The sequence below is a fragment of the Anoplopoma fimbria genome, chromosome 2 (genome assembly GCF_027596085.1).
Source record: "Anoplopoma fimbria isolate UVic2021 breed Golden Eagle Sablefish chromosome 2, Afim_UVic_2022, whole genome shotgun sequence".
NCBI classification, from domain to species: Eukaryota; Metazoa; Chordata; class Actinopteri; order Perciformes; family Anoplopomatidae; genus Anoplopoma; species Anoplopoma fimbria.
This window is the reverse complement of record NC_072450.1, coordinates 17931604-17951045: the sequence shown is the minus strand read 5'-3', so window position 1 is coordinate 17951045 and position 19442 is coordinate 17931604. Positions and strand designations below refer to the sequence as shown.

At 39.8% G+C, this 19442-nt stretch overlaps 1 protein-coding gene across 2 annotated transcripts; it reads right to left on the bottom strand.

The window, feature by feature from the left end:
• Positions 1 to 2926: 2926 nt before the first annotated feature.
• ap1g1 (adaptor related protein complex 1 subunit gamma 1) lies at positions 2927 to 19376 on the bottom strand. Of its 2 annotated transcripts, none has more exons than XM_054611282.1 (23): positions 19292 to 19376; positions 12925 to 13128; positions 12694 to 12818; positions 12332 to 12473; positions 12045 to 12141; positions 10674 to 10750; positions 8926 to 9021; positions 8539 to 8619; positions 8351 to 8449; positions 8221 to 8276; positions 8005 to 8118; positions 7248 to 7388; positions 6679 to 6733; positions 6356 to 6478; positions 6158 to 6247; positions 5921 to 6045; positions 5700 to 5804; positions 5425 to 5563; positions 4808 to 4934; positions 4535 to 4639; positions 4202 to 4362; positions 3772 to 3870; positions 2927 to 3646 (listed from the first exon to the last, which is right to left on the bottom strand). In XM_054611282.1, exons 2-23 carry the CDS (start codon positions 13123 to 13125, stop codon positions 3545 to 3547), a joined length of 2460 nt encoding a protein of 819 aa, XP_054467257.1. In that variant the 5' UTR covers positions 13126 to 13128; positions 19292 to 19376; the 3' UTR covers positions 2927 to 3544. The 2 variants fall into 2 exon arrangements, with proteins under 2 accessions (XP_054467257.1, XP_054467265.1); XM_054611290.1 differs by lacking the exon at positions 19292 to 19376 and adding an exon at positions 18621 to 18895.
• Positions 19377 to 19442: the final 66 nt, after the last annotated feature.

The following is a 19442-nucleotide window of genomic DNA, read 5'->3' as shown; positions in this document are numbered from 1 at the left end:
ATTATCTTGTAGTACAGGCATGTCCTGGGTTTGTTTTCGGGTTGGTAAAGCAGCAATCCATAATCACAAAGTGAAAAAAGATCCTAACAGAAATAAAATTTAATGCTTTCCTCATATCCTGCCATGATTGACTGCCATGTAAAGTTGAATTTAAAACAGTGAGGGCTCGGATTCATTTGACATGGTGTGTTACAGCCCCGCCTTTTGTATCAGTGACTACAACGAGAAACTGAAAGCTGTGCCATGCAGAGGCAAATAAAGTGAACTATAAAGGGACGAAAAGAAAAAAAAAAGCAGGCCAAAAGAAAACCTTGTAATGTTCAGACCCAGGGAAGGACACTGCAGCGCCAACATACATATCTGGAACCACTTAGTAAAATGTCCATCAGCTCGAGACAAAACTCTATTCCAATTCAAACCTACTGACCATACTGGGAAAATGAAACATTTAGAGGTTGAAAGCCTCCTAGTGTGGCACTTGCTTGCCTGAGACATGACGCTTTTAAGAAGGTGCTACATGGCAGCAAAAAGGTAACCAGGCAACCGTGAGCGCCAACATGCCAAGACCACAGGGGGCGTCATTTCAAGAATCAATTTTGTAGGTTTTAAAGGAGTTTAATAGATCAAATTGTCAAGAGAGCAGAACACTAAACCACATACGAGGCCAGAAGGAAGAGTAACGTTGTGACAAGAAACCTGCTCCTCTTCGAAGGAGGGCATGGATACATGAGGGACGCAGACGAAGCAAGGTGCCACCTCTGCTGTGTGCAGCACTGTGCTTAGGTTTCTCAGTAGTTCAGTACATCATTTAGACGACATCTGTTAAGGTAGATCCAACCCTCATTTCAACATCGAAAGGAACCCCGACAATAGCCTACCATCTTTAGAAAATAAAGACGACACATCCAATAATGAATGAAGTAGGAAGAATGTTAAATCAAACGCAGCTCTATTGCATCCTTTAAGGGTTCTTTTTTTTGTACATATATGCATACAATTATACTTCCTAGCTAATCCTTTAATTCTTCATGTGGGTTTTATTTAATTCGATCAGCTTTTGTTTGTTTTACAACTATATACAATGTACAGGCAGCAGATCATATATCTTTTACAACGAGTGAGTGATGAAACAGGGAAGTCTTTATAGACTGATGTTGACTAGATCAATTTAGACAATATACATTGTGAATAATTGGAATTTTTTAGAAAATGGTATCTAAAAAAAAATGATGAAATATAGTTCAAGAGACAAAATTGTAAAAGCCCTCGATATGTACAGAAAAAAAGCCAATATAGCATTTGTCAACAGAAAAAAAGTTAAACTGCAATAATTTTCTCCATATACACATATCATAGCTCAAAAATATTTCCAAAGCTAATAGTCTCTCTGATTTGGTCACAAAAGTTAGAAGACAGTGAAGCATTGTGAAAAGAAGTATACAGCCTGATTGAACATCGGAGGATCTCAACACAGCATCGCAGGGCTGCTGAGCTTGGTAAGTAATGAGATGTACAAACTACCATTAGTTCCTCTCATGCAGATGCTCCCCTTGATTGCAATTCATGACTAAACAAAGCTGTCAATCTACTGCAACTTAAAATGAACAGAAAGACAGAACGTTGTGAGGTATTAAGGTTACTGTCCACGGACAGCACGGTCAGAATTCTGATTTGGAGAAGACGAGAGCCAAGAAATCACACAGTCCACAAAAACGACCCGTCCCAGTACCTCACCAAGTGATCCAAACTCGCACGTTTGTTGACGGGGGTGGTGGGCGTCCTAATGATATTCCACTTCAGTGTGACATTCATACTGTTTAAAAACACTTGAAACCTTGTCGCCAGCCTATGAAAAGTCTATTAGCTGCCTTTATCTTTGAGATTTGCTTGTTTTAGGACTTTTGTCTGCCACACAATATAGGGAAAGAAATGCTGTGTAGCTATAATTTATGCTTTTGTCAAAACAAAGACAAAAAGACAGGTGGACATCTAGGTAGGCCAGTATTAGTGGACGACTGATTATTAACTTATTATGAGATATAGAAGGGATCAAGATAGTTATTAAATTAAGCGATTTACTACTTTAGATCCATCAAGACCATTTTCCTCAGATTTAAAAAAAAAGATCAGCACACAAGACTTAAAAACGAAGCTCATACAGAACTCAATAGTTCAGGGGCTTTTATCCAGCCAAGTCAGAAAGGCACATCACTTTGATATCAGGCATAAATAATTAAGTCAAATTACTGCAGAAATAAAACAAACTTTCACAAAAATAGTGCCAATAAGATGAGGGTCCCCATCAAAGAGACAGCCGTGAGAAAGAAGACTTGAAGGGGGGAAAAAAGCATTCAGTGCACGTAACTACATTCATAACAAGCTTCATTTACATGTATGTGCATGGTGACTAAGTTCAACCAGGTTAAACAAATCTGAAATGTATCTAAATTGCAAGCTAGACTGTGATGACACAGATGCAGGAAAGGTTTAAATGCAGATCTCCAACACAAATGCAATCAGCTTATGTTGATATAAATGTCAGGCCTGGATTTCATTCATCCTAATTAACGCACCTCCTCAAGCTATGCTAATCAATTAACTGTTGAATTCATTATACAGATCTAAAACTAAAAGCAACACATGAGATGATTTTAGGAGAGCTTAGTGGGCACATTATCTGAAACCAGCCCCAGGGGATCAAACTGGACATCGTGGATGTTCTAATGCTCGTATCATTGTGACAAAACAAATGTAGACTACTTCCTATACAAACATAGGATTAAGAGGCCTACAACCAGAACCAGAAATTCCCTCGAGCTTGAATCAGGGTGCGATTGTGATCCTATCAATGCTCGAACATGCTTTAAGGAAATTAATGTAATTCAAAATGAATAAGACTATCTGACATTTGAAAGTAAAAAAAAAAAAAAAAAAAAAAAAAGGGTTACCAAGGATTTTATGACTGCATTAAATAGACCTTTCAAAGCTTTTTCTGCTACAATCATAGGACTGAAGGTTCATATAAAAAAATCTGAATGCAAAGCCAATCATAAATATCAATGGAGCAAAGTGTTTCAACTGCATTTTAGCTTTAATTATAAATTAAAATATAACTATGGTTACTGCAGTGCTCAAAGTGGGCAGCACTCTTCATCGACAGTGACTTGAGAGGTGACGTGTGCCACATTAAATGGTGTGCATATGTGCTTTTGTGGGTTGTAATGGTGCAGAGCGAGGGTTTAAGTGGAAAATAGTACTACTACACAAAAGACATGATGGAAACCAATTGAGAAAGAAAAAAAAGAAAGTTCATTGATTGATATGTTTTCCCAATTATTCTGGTGATGTCAATAGTCAATAGGGTCTTCGCAACATCTGTATTTTTCTCCTGTGTTAGATGCTCTGCTGCTTCCCATGCAACTCGAGGGCAGCGGGCTGCAGTGACGTCACAGGGGGATCCATAGGAAGAAGGAGGGAGGTGAAAGGAAAATCGTTTTCATAGTTCCCTTGGTGGGGGGCTTTTAAGAGCAACAGAAGCAGCTCATCACTGCCAGGACTGAGGAGGGAAGTTATTAACCTCAGACAGGTCTTGCACAGGCGAGCCTTTGAGGGTGTACGTCAGCTTGATCCTCATTCGTAGCTGTTGCTGAAATTTTGTGAGGATGATCATGTTTAGAAGAGAGGAAATTCTTGCACATCATTTGAGACTGTAAAGGCCTTAAATGTACGCAAAGTGTGCTTCTAAGGACAATTTGTGAAGGACAAACTCACCTTCTGTGGGTTGAGGACTCTGATGACCTGTGTGACGGTTCCCTGGTTGAGTGCTGGGACAACATTACTGCTAGGGGAGAGGAGCTGCAGCTGGAATGTCTGACAAACACATAAGAGACACAACGTTATAAGAACGCTTGATGATACGCATTGAGAAATCGGGTCAATACTGTAGCATAAATTACAAATGCTTACATTGATCATAAACTGACCACAATAAGTGGAACTTGAGGTCAAATCACTCAAATGCACATTTTTTTATTTGCCAAACCGATAATGTAATGTAAAATAGGCAATGCAGAATCATAAACATTAACATTGTAACACTACATGGGAAACTCATCAGTCATGAACAACATTATACATTACAAAATATTGAAATTCACGACTTTGTGACTTAATATATCTTTGTCAGATTGGGCCTGCTTACCTTTGGTACTGCAGCCTGAAAAACAAAGTCTGTCATATCTCCCTCTGTTGAGTTGGAAGCATGGATGGTGATGACGGCGATGTTTGGATTGGGATTAGCTCGCTCAAATGTGAAGTCTATTTTCAGTCCATTCTTGTTGTATGCAGTCATAGGAGGAATAGCTATACAGAGAATTCAGAGGAACAAACCATCAAAGATTTAGAGATATGATAAACAATTAATTTGAGGAGTCATGGCAATCCAAGAAAAAAAAAGGTGCTTTGATATATAATGACAATACGACAAATGACTGTATATTTGGAGGTGGATGGTCAAGGGGAGCAACTGACTCACCTGCAGTTGCAATGTCATTAAACAGGGGCTGTGAGGAGAGGCCATCCAGGAGGAAAGAGGGTTGGGAAGAGGGCACAGAAGGAGCAGGAGCAGGGGCCGGGCCGCCTGGAAAGAGGGGACAGCAACACACAAGGGCTCGTTCACTTTTTTTATACTAAAACCAGACAGAGTCAGCAGAACAGGAGCAGGCACAGGTCGGGCATTACATTCACACTGGTGGAAAAAACTAATGTTTATTCCAGGACCTAGATAGTGTTTAAGAGAGCGTCCTACCACTTAGCGAGAGATCACCCAGCAGATCAAGCAGCTCTCCTCCGGCTGAGGCAAGCTTGGTGGGCACCGTGGTCTGGATTACTGGCACCACATCATTACCACCAAGCAGGTCTAACAAATCATTAGCCTGGGGAACAAGGACAGCATGAGAACATGATAAAATACCCGCAATATCTATGGATACACAATATTTCATAACAATTATACCAAAAAAATAAAAATAAAAATGTAGGGCTGTAAGTCAACAATCGGTCATTTCGGTCTTTGATTTGTCCTTTTTTATGCTAAATGACTTATTTCAATGAAACATGAGCACATCTCATGTGGTGCTTCACAGATATGACAATTAAATTAACAAATCAACATATCCGTCGATCTTAGTGTTAGTCGAGGCCAGCCCTTATAATTATTAGAAATGAATTCATTATTTTTCAAATTTATTCTCAACCACAAAAAAAATCTATAATGTAAAAAAAGAAAAAAACTAGTCAACTTTTTTTTGTTGCACAAAATGATTACAGCACAGGGTGTTCTGTTTAACGTTTATTTACTGACTCAAATCAATAATTGTATGGCCTGTCATTTGTACATAATAAAGTAATTCAAAATGCTCTCACCTGGTTGGCTGGCTGGGTGACAGGTGGTGGATGTTTTGATTCAACAGAGGGCTCTGTCTCCCCATTTGTCTGTGCAATCTCTGTGGGGCCATTAGAAGCAGTTTTCTCCATAATGGGCATTCGCTCTAGGAGAGCTGGCCTGAAGTCGGGGAACAAGAAAGCAATAAGGAGGGAGACAAAAGATGCACCAAACTCAACCCTGTTATCTACAAACGGGTACAATGAGGTTGTGATTATTTGATAGTAATTTCTAGAAGAGTGTAATGCAGTTTCACCTCATGTGGTCGTATTTCTTGAACAGCGCATTGTACTCCACCGCTCTCTGCTGGAGCTCCACGTCGATGCTGCTGCCATAAATCGACACCACCTTCTTGATTCGGCTGAAACAAAATTATAAATTTAACAGGTTAGAAAGGGGGAAAGTAACATGAACTTTGTCACCTTAGCACCCAAATGATCGCAAAGTAAAGGATGAATGTCAAAGGCCATTACTCACTTCACACTGCTGAAGCGAGTAGACAGCTTCATGATGGCAGTAAGGGAATAACCCCGGGTCACAGGTGTAGACAGGTTGGACACCAGGAGGCCTTCAAGCACGTCCAGAACTTCATCCTCAGTAACCTTAAATGAAAAGGAAGAGATGATGTGGTGTTTTTCTCTGGTTTGAGGTTTGTGCATACTGGGGTCTTCAATTTGTGCATGTGGCGTGTGACTGGAATTCTTCCAGGTGTACCTGGATGGGCTCCTCCTCTTCACACTGTCCAGATACTAGCAGGTCCCCGTACTCTCCTATGCACCAGGACGCCACCTGCACTAGAGGTTGCTACAGAACACAGAGAAACACAAGTTCACTCTGGTGCATTCTTAAGCTAGTATGACTGTATGCTTCAAAGACAGAGGTGTCCCAAATCTAGACCTGAACTGCTCTGACCTGTGAGATGTCATCGAGCAGTGCTTTGTAAAGTCTCTGGACTGTATAGGCATGCATCTCCACACTGTTGGTGATGAGCTGGATGAGGTTGGGAACAGAATCGTCTCGCACATAGCTCCCTGCCTGTAAGGATGAGCAGAGATGTCAATGACGAAGACAAACAAGTCTCAAATCAATCAAATTGGAATATTACCAGTTTTTATTAGATCTTTAGAAGTTATCAATGTACTACTTATTATTTTGACCATGCACACTGAGAATCAATTTCAACCAACAAACACAGAAAAATAAGAGGCACTGTAGTGTTTTTGAAATATACATACGGTTGTCAGGACTCTCATAATGGTGTCTATGTGCCATCTTTTCGAAGGGGCATACCTGGAACATGAGACATTGATTAGTCCAAGCAAATGATTGAAGAAAAGTCCTGAATATGCAAAGTTATCAAAACTCAATACAGTCAAGAGACAAATGCTGTCAGAAAAATAAATGGTATCAACATGGTCTGTCAGACGATGGATCACTCATTTTATCATCATTCAGCATTTCAGTGTTACATCCTCTGTTTACTGTGGTACCACAAACAAACTTTTAGCTTGATATATATTCAAGCATGTTGTATACTGTATTCTGTAACACAACAGGTGTATTATATTACTTCTTCACAGGCATAACTGATATTCAGTCTACATGTATCTAATGAATGCAGGTGATTACTTCTATCAGGTTCTAGCAACCTGGACCTTAAAGTGCCAAGAAAGGAAAATGAAAAGCTGTAAATCACTTTTTACAAACTCCCACATGATAAAGTCACACAGGATGTGATTTTAATTATTACGAGCAGCTGAGCACAGGTGTTATGTGTAGTGAAGTCTGTGTGTCAGTGCCATACTTCTCCGCAGCTAGAAAGACTCCCGATGCACAGTCTGCTTTGAATTCCGGGTCACAGGAGTCCAGGAAGTAGAGCAGCTCTTTCATCATGCCTCTAATGTTGTTGCCGTTCACCAGGGCGAAGCTCAGTTCCATTGCACGTCTACACAACAATGAGAAGTAGACAAAGATCAGAAACAACGAGGCTACCTAGTAAGAAACGTAAACTTCTTGTTTAGAGGGATAGTTCTGGTGTTTTGATTTGGGGTTGTATGAGGTAGTTATCCATAGTCACTGTATCACCTACAGTAGATGACGGCTGCACCCCACCATTTTAAAGAAACAAGGAGTTACCACATATAATCAAAGTAATGTACTGCTGTGGATGGGGGCTCCGAGAAGAAATCAATATCAGTTTAAGTGTACACTATATTTAGAATATTTTCACAGCTTTATCTTGCTTTTAGACAGACGTTCCGACGGGGAACTGAAATAAATGTGAAAATTATCTACACTCTCTTCAAAGACACAAGACTCTGTTGCCAAAAAGGTAAAGATATGTTTCACTTTTAATGCAGTTCCCTGTTAAAAAGTATTCTAAAATAGCGTTCACTTAAACTGATATGGATGATTTTAGGTGGATCTTTCTTTGAGGTGGCTAAAATATGCTTTGCTGGTCTATTGCAGGTAATACACTGACTTTGGATAACTACCTCATACAACCCCATTTCAAAACTCCCAAACCATCCCTATAGGTAATGTATGCACTTGTGAATTACCTCTTGATGGACACATCCAGGTCTTTTAAACAATCCACAATGGTGCTCCGATGCCTCTGCACTGCATTGTGGTCTGTCTGTACAGTCTTTAGTAGAGATGTCAAAGCCACGTATCTGGAATGGTGAGTTTAATTAAAAGATGTCATAAGGAATGAATTAAAGCATTTTAGATGACTCAATGTGTGTAAGGACAAGTACTATAAGCACATTAGTTACCTTATATTTTTGTCATTGTTTAGAAGGAAGCGACCGAGTATGTTAATGGCCAAAACCTGTAAGATAAAAGACATTTAGCCACAAAGAAAAATGCTCAAACAAAGATTGCCTTTATATCAAATTAACTCACCCTCAGTCCACTTTCAGACTTGATGTCCATTATAGTCAGTACAGTCTCGTAGAGAATTGCATTGCCTACATTTTTACTTGTCTCTGTGTTCGTTGCAACCTGAAAGTACAAATACCATGCATTTATCAGAATAACACTCATTCTGAGAAGCTTTTGGCAAAAAACATTAATCAAGTTATATTTCTAACCTGTGCAAGAATGTCGTTCATTGCTTCACTGGAATCATCATCACTCTTGCCTAAAATTCGCAGTAGTCTCAATATCCGCACCTAAGGAAAGATAAACAGTTCAGGCCTGTCAGATCACTTGACATGTGTGATGCACCTTTATTGACTCCCACAGGTAAATTCTGATTTCTCTCATCCCACCTTGCTTCTTTATCCACTGACACAATTGTGCCATTCAATACTTCACTCATTTGTAATTCTACTGTCAACTCCCTGTTTAATAAAATGTATTTACACGTACATTAGGACATTTTAGCACAAAGCTTTAAATATTCCACAAGCATCAAGCAAAATAGAAATCTGCACTTCCTGTAGAGGGTATTTGCATCAAGAAATAAGGAGATTTACCTGCAGAAAGGGGTCGCTTATGCCAGACACATCATGCTCAGGAGAGTATCCAGACATGATTAAGTTCTTCAGGATTCTCACCAACTGAGGGACCAACTACAAAAAGACCAACAACAGAACAGAAAAGGAGAGGTGTCACAGTATTTTGAGTAGATCTCCCAAATGTTCCACTTTTCCTCTTTCACATTTATAGAACGCTCTTCATTAACTGTTAAAGTTAGTAATTTGTCATTGACAGTGGCAGCCATTCAAACTCATATCAAAAGCAAAGGGGTTGGGATTTTCTCTTATTGAGGTAGAGTAATATGGTTGATAGGCGATTGAATAGCCAATTTTTTGAAGTAAAATCAAAACCTTAACTCGTACAAAAATATTGGGTTAGAACATCTGGCTTTGAGAGAAAAAGAAAATCTCCATACACACTTCTGTAACCTCTAAATGACACTAAATACACATGTGTGTATTTAAAAGTAGAGTTTAATTCACTACCAGGGGAAAAAATTGAATTATATTAAGATAGGAAACATCTCGCAACAATAATCAACTTTCTCATCAATGTAATTTCAATCTTTCAATGGTTTATCATTTTTTTTTTATCAAAATGTATCCTTGAAAGAAACATTCCAACACTTTGGGAAACATCATGCTGTCTTATCCAGCATTAAATTTGAAGATTAGGCATAATTTAATTTCTTTGCATCCAGATCAGAGATAAGTGTAGGATGCGTTTAGCAGAAAAAACTAAAAGACTGGCTTGTCAAACAGGTTTGGAGTTGTTAGAAGGTCTACTTTCAGCCTGCTTCCTGTTTTTCTGTTGTGCCACACTGAACATGTTTTAGACCAGCTCACTTTACAGGATAATTAATAATAAATCTTCTCCTCTGCTGTGGGTATGATGACAAACAAGCAACCCAAAATGCCAAGGTGGGGTACCAAGACAGTAACTGACATGACAAATAAGCTACCCTCTAACAGCGACACAGAAACAGTGGAAATCATCTGCTCCCGGTGACAACACCTGTGGCAATCATGTGAACACACCCACCAACTGCTTTTAAATAAAAGCGTGATCAAATGAGTTGCACATTAGGCAAAAATGACACTCACAACAATAGTGAGAAATGTGTCTGACAAATGGACCATAAGATTGTTTTCATCATTTTCAAAACACTTAAATTGTAATGATCACTGTACAAGTTAAGCAAATTAAAATTATAAATTAAAACACAACATGACATTACTCAACATTACGTCTGAGGTGAGTGTGAGGAGTGATTACTATTTACAGCATGCACCAGCTATGAGATCAGAATGTACTCTTACCTTCTCATTCTAACACAATGCAGGAATTGTAACAAAGACAAATGACAGAAAAAATATGAGGTAGATGTTAGGGAGGGGAAACTGGAAATCATTCACTTTCAGAAAGCTTAAAATAATGTTTAGATCATGAGCATGAGGGGTGCTGCTTCTGGCACGGTTTTACACCTAGAGAAGAAGAGGTAAAGCAGCAGTTGAAATACAAGAGGAAAAGACAGTGGTAGGAGATAAAAGATTGAGACATACTTTGAATGTAGAGGAAACCTGTAGCGCAATCCCAGCCTCAAAAGTTTAACATGTTTGTCTAAGCTTAGCTATACCTAAAAGGAAATGTGTACGCAAAAAGGAGAATGAAATGTGACGTGAGCTTAAGACAAATGCGCAAGTAACTACTTTAAGGTCCTTTGAGTGAGAGGATGTGTTTGTACCTTTCTGAAGTGGGACAGCATGTCAGGACTTCTTTCACACATCTCAGTGAGGAGGACAACTGATGTATGGAGAACACCTGGGGGAATAGACAAAGTAAAGGCTAACTAGTTTTGTCCCCTACATTATTCATTTGTTGCTGGGCCTTCAGATCTAAAAACAAAAAGGACTTCGTAAGTGGGTGCAACTATTTTAGATACAGATGATACAATAAAAATAAATTCAGGAGGGCCAGTTTAAATAACAGATCCATGAGTTTGAATGCTTATCGTGACCGGAGGAGTGTGAGCTTGTATGCATTTGATTGTTCAATACAGTAAATCGCTGGATTAAAGTTGGACCAGGTTTCTTTGCCCTCACTTGTCATCCCTGCTGTGCCAATGCAGTGGTCTCATTGAAATGAATGAACACGCTTCGTTATTGCCACACAAAGCGACTATGACAAAAATAACTTTCACAACATCTTTGTACTGAATGTGCTAAATGACTGACAAGCGTTTATCTGCCATGCTGCTATTGAAATGGGATTTATACACATAAACATGTACCAATATGGAAGCTTTGCTCTTGTCCCCCAAGTCAGATGTCAAAAAATATGATGTACTAGCATACATATGATTAACTGCGGGGAACATAAATCTCTAAGAATATCAAACAGTCTAATAATTTCATTGTGACTTGATCTGAATGTTACAAAGTTAAAAACTAATCATCTAAGTGTCAAAATATAAAAAAATGTTTAAATCGTAAGATGCTTTTCGATACTTTCTAAGTAATCAATTCTGTAATTGTTCTTTTTACATGTCGGAGAACATATTCATTTCATTGATTAGGTTGGTTGTTTCTTTAAAAGTGAATATGCATACGTGGTCTAGTTGCAACATGCATGATTACAAATTTAAACATTTCTTTAGATTTTTGATAGTGAGTCTGCTCTGCAAGTTTGCATTAGCAATATCTGACAATGCTTGATGGATATTTGAGTGTCTTTAGGTCATGTCACGCCATCTTCCATTGAATGTTTATATTATTCCTGGCAGGACAAACAATGATCTACAAAAATAGCAAACAAAATATTTTCAAATAGATTTATGTCAAAAAACATCAAGTAATTTCAGCACCATTACAAAAAACATTTTCCTGTGACATACTGTATCTCCCCTAAGTGGGGTACACATCGGCCCAGACTTATATGACAGAATTATTAATACTACTCTCCTCTGCAAAGGACACCTCTAAAAGGACACGAGCTGGCCGGCTCTCACTGAGCAAAGCACTGTGAGTGGCAGGAAACAGGAAAACATCTACATTGATGTAGGACAGGCACACGTCCCCAGGAGCCAGCAACATCCTGACAAACTGTTTGCACTTACCATGGTTTTTCTCGCTCAGCAGGTTTTTTGTGGCTGGAAGGAACATTTCCATAAGTTCTGGAACCTTCCTGATGACATGAACTGCACACAATGCTGCCTGTCAACAAATATTTAGACATAACATTGTAAGAATAATGTCACAATGAGGAAACGGTTTTAAACATTTAACACAATATTTCACTTCCAAGTGTGACTAATCAGCACACATACCAACATTTTCATTCATGTATAGTAAACTACAGATTTTTTTAAAGAATTAATATAAACGTGACAACAATGAGGCTTACTTTTTTCCTCAAGTAGGAGTTGGATGTTTTGAGCAGCTTCTCTACCTCACCAGCAAGGTCACGACACATTTCTGAGGAACCCATGCAACCCAAAGTGCACAAGGCCAGGCCCTGGACGTACTGTGTGCTGTGATTCAAGTCACTGTTTTGAGAGAAGAGAATTTAATGAGTCATGGAAACACAAAAATATAGATAAAAGACAAATTTTGGATGTTAGTTGCAGTAGCAGCTACACCTCATTCTTTGAAGCACAGGTCTTGAATTTCATCTTTCATCAAGATCAAATTACGGTGCATTTGCAAAAAAAACATCTTAAAAGCAAAATATTAAATACATTCAGTGAGGTTCTTGCATCCACTTACTTCTTAATGCAGTTTGTCATTAGTAGGTGGACGTCCTGCCTCTCGTCCAACAGCAGCATAGCCCCCAAATAACCTATTCGTTTGTCGGTGAACTTCTGGGACGCAATCAGCTTCAGGCACTCCAGCTGGAAACAAGTCACCAAGTGTGTAACCTTTGTAACAATAATGTCACTGGAAATCCCAAAAGTTTCGTCTATTAACTAGAAGTCCTCCTATCATCACCAAACATACCTGCCCAAAGTGTGCCGGGTAGCCCAACATGTGCATATAAAGTAGCTTTGCCACATTTCTGCAACGGTATGTATTGTCTTCCTCTCTGAAGGACGAACGTATAGCAGCACACTCTTTCTGGATCATCTCACGCTCCTCTGCCTGGGTCCGTGCTGTCCGGATAGTCCGGATCAGCTCCCGCAGTCTGATCGGAGCTGGCATTCTCTAGAAAACATTAAGAAATGAAACAGATTGGCACTCATTGCCTCAGGGTTGGCACACGACTAGACTATAACATAAAAATCAGTTAAGCTGAACTTCTAATGAGGAAATTTTGAGTATAAATAAAATGTGTCGCACTGCAGCATCTTCTCACTTCTACGCCTAAAATATGCAAGCCTTGGCTCAAAGACATGGAAGTGGGTATAGAAGAAATTTGATTGCTGACCAGCTGCACTTAAATGTAAATGTTATTAAGTTATAAAGTCATTGCAGTACATGTAAAAACATTCTCTGGTTTCCAGCCTTCACAAGATGTATCCTTATAACCAGGTTTCCTATGTTTAAACGTACCAACATAAACTAATAAAGTTGAACCAAGAAGCTTAAATAAAAATTCTCGACTCCTAAAACACATTACATTACATTACAGTCATTTAGCAGACGCTTTTATCCAAAGCGACTTACAATCAGTAGTATATTACATATCATTCACCCATTCACACACTGATGACAGGCTACCATGCAAGGTGCCACCATCAGACTCTAACTAACATTCATGCAACATCCAGTCCACACCGATGGCAAGCCTTCGGGAGCAACTTGGGGTTAAGTGTCTTGCCCAAGGACACATCGACTGCCGAAGCCGGGTATCGAACCACCGACCCTCTGATTGGAGAACTACCTTGCTCTCCACTACGCCACAGCCACGATTGGCAAAACATATGATGAATAATCAAATAGATGAATATTCCTTTTAGAGCTGCACTTTTTAAATAGTATTAAAAGTGCAGCAGGAAAGGAGAGCGACAGGTGAAATTAGATTCCCTAGTGGAGAAGCTTCTGAGTGCACATGCTTTAAGCCACAGGAAGAGGTTTAAATATGCATGAGTACATGCTTAGTTGCAAGAATTAATTATCTTGTGTTTATATGTACAAACACACCCAAAAGAATTACCATTAACAAAAAACTGATCCTAGAGTCACTATGCTTACTTCCTCTTTAAAACAGGCAACAAAGGCAAAGATATGCATGACCTGTCATGATTCTATTGTATTCTGGAGTAATATCTAAGAAACTGGTTTCTCAAAGAATTAAAGAATTAAAACTCTTTAATGGAGCACCTCCAGATGTTTTTTTTCTATAAAAAGGGAGTGTAGGTTATTTAGGTCCTCTCTGGAATGCTGTACAACCTCTGTAGCGCTGCCATTTCTTACATTTGAATGAAAGTGTTGACATGCAGGTTCACAACATTTCAAACTGGAAGGTTATTAATGGCGACCCCCTCTACTTTGAAAGAGGTACATTTAGTCTCCGATCTCATGAGGCCTTTATCTGGTAGCAGCATGCAGTACATAATTAAGCTGCTACAGCAACAGAAATGATGGTAATTACTTGTCGAGCAAATCCACTGCCTCCATCTAACTAGTGCTGAAGTTGACTTTTGGTAGACAGAAACATAAAAGCATTTGGACGGGAAAAAAATGGATGATGTGATAAACTAGTGAATAGGATTACTCTGGTACACAACGTTCCTCTTGAACAATGTAACTATTTTTAATATGAGACTGCATTGATCAGTCCTTTATAAACCCCTTGGTTTTCTTATCGAAGATAAAGGATTTCAGTGATCACAAAACAAATGTCACACAATCAAATAGATTATTATTTTACCTTATACAAATACTACAGCCCAGAAGACGTGTTGTGAATTCTTCTGACACAGACTGCTTTAATAAATGTATTTTTTATTATTTATTGTGTCATTGAGACATGCTAAGCATCAGAGAAACACTTTCAAAGGGGAGATCTATCAGCGCGATGATTTCTCTACTATGATTTTAACGGAAGAATTACATCAAAGACAGCATCGTGTTGCGGCTCCGAGAAACTGTTATACATAAACTCATGCTGTAAACATTTGTCTTAGAAATGTTGCTGCCATTGTTCCGACTAGAGACCAGCCAGAACCCTTATTGAAATCTTACTGGGTCCTGAGCTGGCTCATTGCCAGAGAGCCTTACATGGAAAATCAACTCCAGCTCCTCTTCCCACACGACATGTACTCTGAAAACTGCACGAGCAGTTATAGATTAAGGTGACTGTAAAGAATGATCTTTAAATTACATAACATCAACTTTCAATGCATCTTAGTTGAAGTACTTGGTTTCCCCTGACTCATTTTAGACCCGTGTACAGTGGGGGGTTCCAATATTTATATCTAAATGGTAAAAGCAGAAAATCACCGTACCTTTTCTTGTCGTTAAGTATCACTGCAGAGATTCAATTAAATTATTTGAAACTTTGCCAGCCGACTCACGGAAATAAGGAACAAGGTCGACTGAGGGAAATAAGAGGGAATGGGGCCATACTTTGTTGCATAAGGTGGTGGTTTGTAGAGAATCTATGAATTCACTGTGATCAAAGAAAGTTGGGGAGGGTGGTCAGGCAAGGCCACACTTTAATAAAGCTGGAGACCTACAGCCTGTCTTAACACCATTTAAATTACCTGAGCTGAATGGACCTAGTGTTGGGCCCCATAAATCATGACTCTCTTTCCCTTGCTGTGCCTATAATCAATGTTTACACATAAAAGAAGGTAAATCCAGCCTCTGCTGAGAGCTGATTACATTAACAGTTCCTCATTCTTGCAGTTGCTGTACAAATGCACATTCTTCTACAATCAGAAGACACATCATATTGTTATCCATAGTTACCATTAGTGTCATGCTGGTACTATTTCTGGGAAGTGGAACGGTGTATTTAGTTTAAAAGACAAAACTTAAATCAGAGGGATTGAGCACATCATAGGTGGATTAGAAAGTCCACAGGATGGGGAGCCTTGGGCTTATTCCACAGTCTCGGGTTAACTCTCCAAGGTCAACTTTGCTCAACCTCATATATTTATACAGCCATATTAAAGATTAAGGTGGTGATCACACAGACGAGTAACCAGAGCCCATACAGATTTTTGTCGGACAAAACAGCTCAGTGAAGCTGGGGATATCTGGCCCAAGTGTGACAATGACAAAAGGTGCAGGTCCACACCCTGCGCCAAAAACTTGAAAGAAAAAATAAACACCCTGACAAAAAAAAATTGCTTTGTAGGCACTTCATTTTAAGCAAGGTATCTTAGAGTGATTACCCCGTAGACCTTTAAATTATTTAAAACCATTAATAAACCAACCAACACTGGGGGGGTTAATAATATACGGGCGTACTTTGCATGTACTGTGAATGTTCATAACAAGCTTTTGCTCTCACGAGAGTTGGAGAGCATGCCCAGATTAGCTGGCAGAGCCTGACAACAACCAACAAGCAGAAAGCATGCCACACCTCCCTTGTACCATTGGGAGCAGTCAACCTGAAAGTCTGAGAGACATCATACTAGAAGCATTAAGAGATGAAACGCAGTTTTAAAAGGTTTTACACTAGACGATTGAACAACAAAAGGACTTGTGAAAGTGAAAGCATAGATTCAATATCCGCCACTACCTACTTTTTCAGGAGGTAATTGCACAGTTAAACTCTGCAAAGAGATTATTAGACGGATGCAAGATGAAGAATATAAAAGAGCCACCACTGGGGAGAAGTATTTTCCCTACTCAATTTGACAAGCTGTTGTAATCTACACCGTCTCTTTATTCTCTCTCTCTGTGTGCTCAGCCATGCACTCAGCTGTTAGCTAATCATTCTAATTCTTCTCCCATCAAAAACTAGAAGTAATCGCCTGTGCAGGAAAATACACAAGTGTTTATTTCACATACATGCACAACGAGGAAAAGCTAACATGCAAGAGTAAAAATAAAACAAAATCAGTATTGTTTGAGTTTTGCATTTATAAGCTACGTACACCTACATGCAGAGTCAAATGTTGGGTCCTGTACCTTTGTAGAGAAGACATGAATTTGATAGTCCAAATATGATGACCAGTGTTTCACAAGTAAACCTTTTTTATTTGGGTAGCTCACCCAAATAGAGTTGAACCCAACTATAATAATGTCTTCTTGTCAGTACAGAGGGATTGTTCGTAAATCTGCCAGACTGTTGTTTGATGTGCAAGTGTTCGTTAGCTTGAGAATACAACACTTTTTGCAGCTACCCCACTTTCCACCTCCTGCCAAGGTCCACTACCTCCTTTAAGAGAGACAGCCAAGCCAAGATCCATTACTTAGCTTAATACTAACAATTTGGCAATCATGTCATTTAATAGCAGTGAACCAGTAGAGGCTCTGCAGTCGCTCAAAGGATCTCAAACTAAAAAAACAGATGCAGCATCACAGAGTTCAGTTAAAGAACTAGCTGTTTACAAAGCTAACAAGGGTTCAGGTCCTTTACCTGAGGCATAATATCTCTAATCCAAAGCAGTAGTGGAAGCTTCCAAGATATAGGCGTTCTCATTTAACCTAAGCAAATAGTTTATAATTTGGATGTTAGGTTGCAAACACGCCTGCAGGGAAATCTTGCAAAGCAACAAGCACTAATGCTGAAAAAACACTAAAGCTATCCCCCACAGTACTGACTTTGTGAGTGTTCGCTGAAGGAGACAAGTAAATGAAAAATCTAGGAGATTAACGATCTAATACTGTGCAAGTCAAATACATTATCATGACATTGGAGAACCCCATTATAGTTGTATATTTGGTAATCTAGCCAAGTGACAATATTGAAATGCATAGTCAAAGAGGTAATTGCAAACAAATCAAATAATGCAAAGAACTCATCTGTTGTTGAGATACTTCAGTCTTTTTAGGAACCGTCAGACAAAACCAGGAGTCAATTAAAATCTGAGTGTATAGGAGAGTGATCTGTAGACACAGTGGCAATGCCTAGTGGGAATAGTTTGATTAACCCTTCACCCACTGTAAAATAAAGCTCCACTTAATTCACCTGCTCAAGTAAGTATTGTGCCCCAAAGATAGTCACCACATCACTGTGTTGGCAGAGTTGAAGGTTAACTTGTATTAAGGTCATAGCAGTCTTGTTTAAAAGGAGAACGTTATATACTGTAGTCATCATGATACTGCACTGAACTATTAAATATCAAAGAAGAATTTGGGATTTTTGGGAATCCTGGATATTTCATTAGACAACTGTTCCCCTTTAAAAACACTGGGTGAATGGCACTTCTGCAGTCTCCCAAAGCCATCAAACAGGGATATGACACAAATGCACAGGAGTCACCCAAAGTCTACGTCACACTCATTCGATCACTTCCTCCTTAACTTCCTTAACTTCCAGCTGCCCTTCTTAACGCTTAGTTACCTATAAATGGTTGTTTTTTTTACGTAAAGGGGTCTTCCTCAGATGACGTACAGGCTTTGTTAAACGACGTGTGTCTTATAGTGACCCACTTAATTAAAAAACGTTGTCAACACCAAGCAATCCACTTGTGAAACTAGAGAAACTTTCCGGGTTATGCCATCGCAACGTTGACTTTTCTGTTCAAATGTTGACAATTTTATCACATTTAGGAAAGTGTGATGTCATTACAAACCTCTCAGGGAAACGTCCAGGGCGTAAGGTTACTAAACAAATAGCACAAGTCGGCTAACAGCAAGCTAACACTGGTCCAGTGGTGTTTTCAGTGAAAGGGCAACATACGAGGTTGACACCACGGCAGCAGCTTCACCTTGGCCGACATGAGTCAACATCTGGGGCGGTGGGCAGGCCAGTGCAGGCTCGGCTTCACACCTGGACCCGACCGCCGATTGATCAGGACATGATGCAGTTTAGGCCTCCTTGAAGCATCTGAACGATCGAGCTAGCGAGTCCTCTGTGGCGTTAGCTCTGCTTCAGAGCTAAACGTGTGCTAGCCTGCTAGCCTGTTAGCATGCTAGCCTGCTAGCTGGCGATACAGATTTAAAACGTGAAGCTGGCTTTAGGAGTTGTCACCAGTATTACGCCCTGTTGGACAACCCCACCGCCCAAGTGGCCATTGAGCTTCACACCCCTAGCCCAGCAGGTGGCTAGCAAGGCTACATCCGTACGCCTACCCCCACCATGCTAGCTGCCTTAGCTGCTGACAGGCGCAGCCCCGGTGCTCTGAGGCTGCGACTTCCTCTGCAGCGCCCCGCTGAGCGCTGTCACCGCGGACCCCAAACACAGCGCTGCCCCTCACACGGTCACACAATCCTCACGATGCAGTATTTCTGAGGGTATACTTACTAGCCGTAATGATGCCGGAAAATAACTGGAATCGTCTCTATTAGCAATGGAGGGAGGAACACACTAGACATGCAAAATGGTGGCTACTCCAGCCTCAGCACATCTACCGCAGGCGGAGGGATACACTGACATGTCCCAGAGGCTCGGGAAA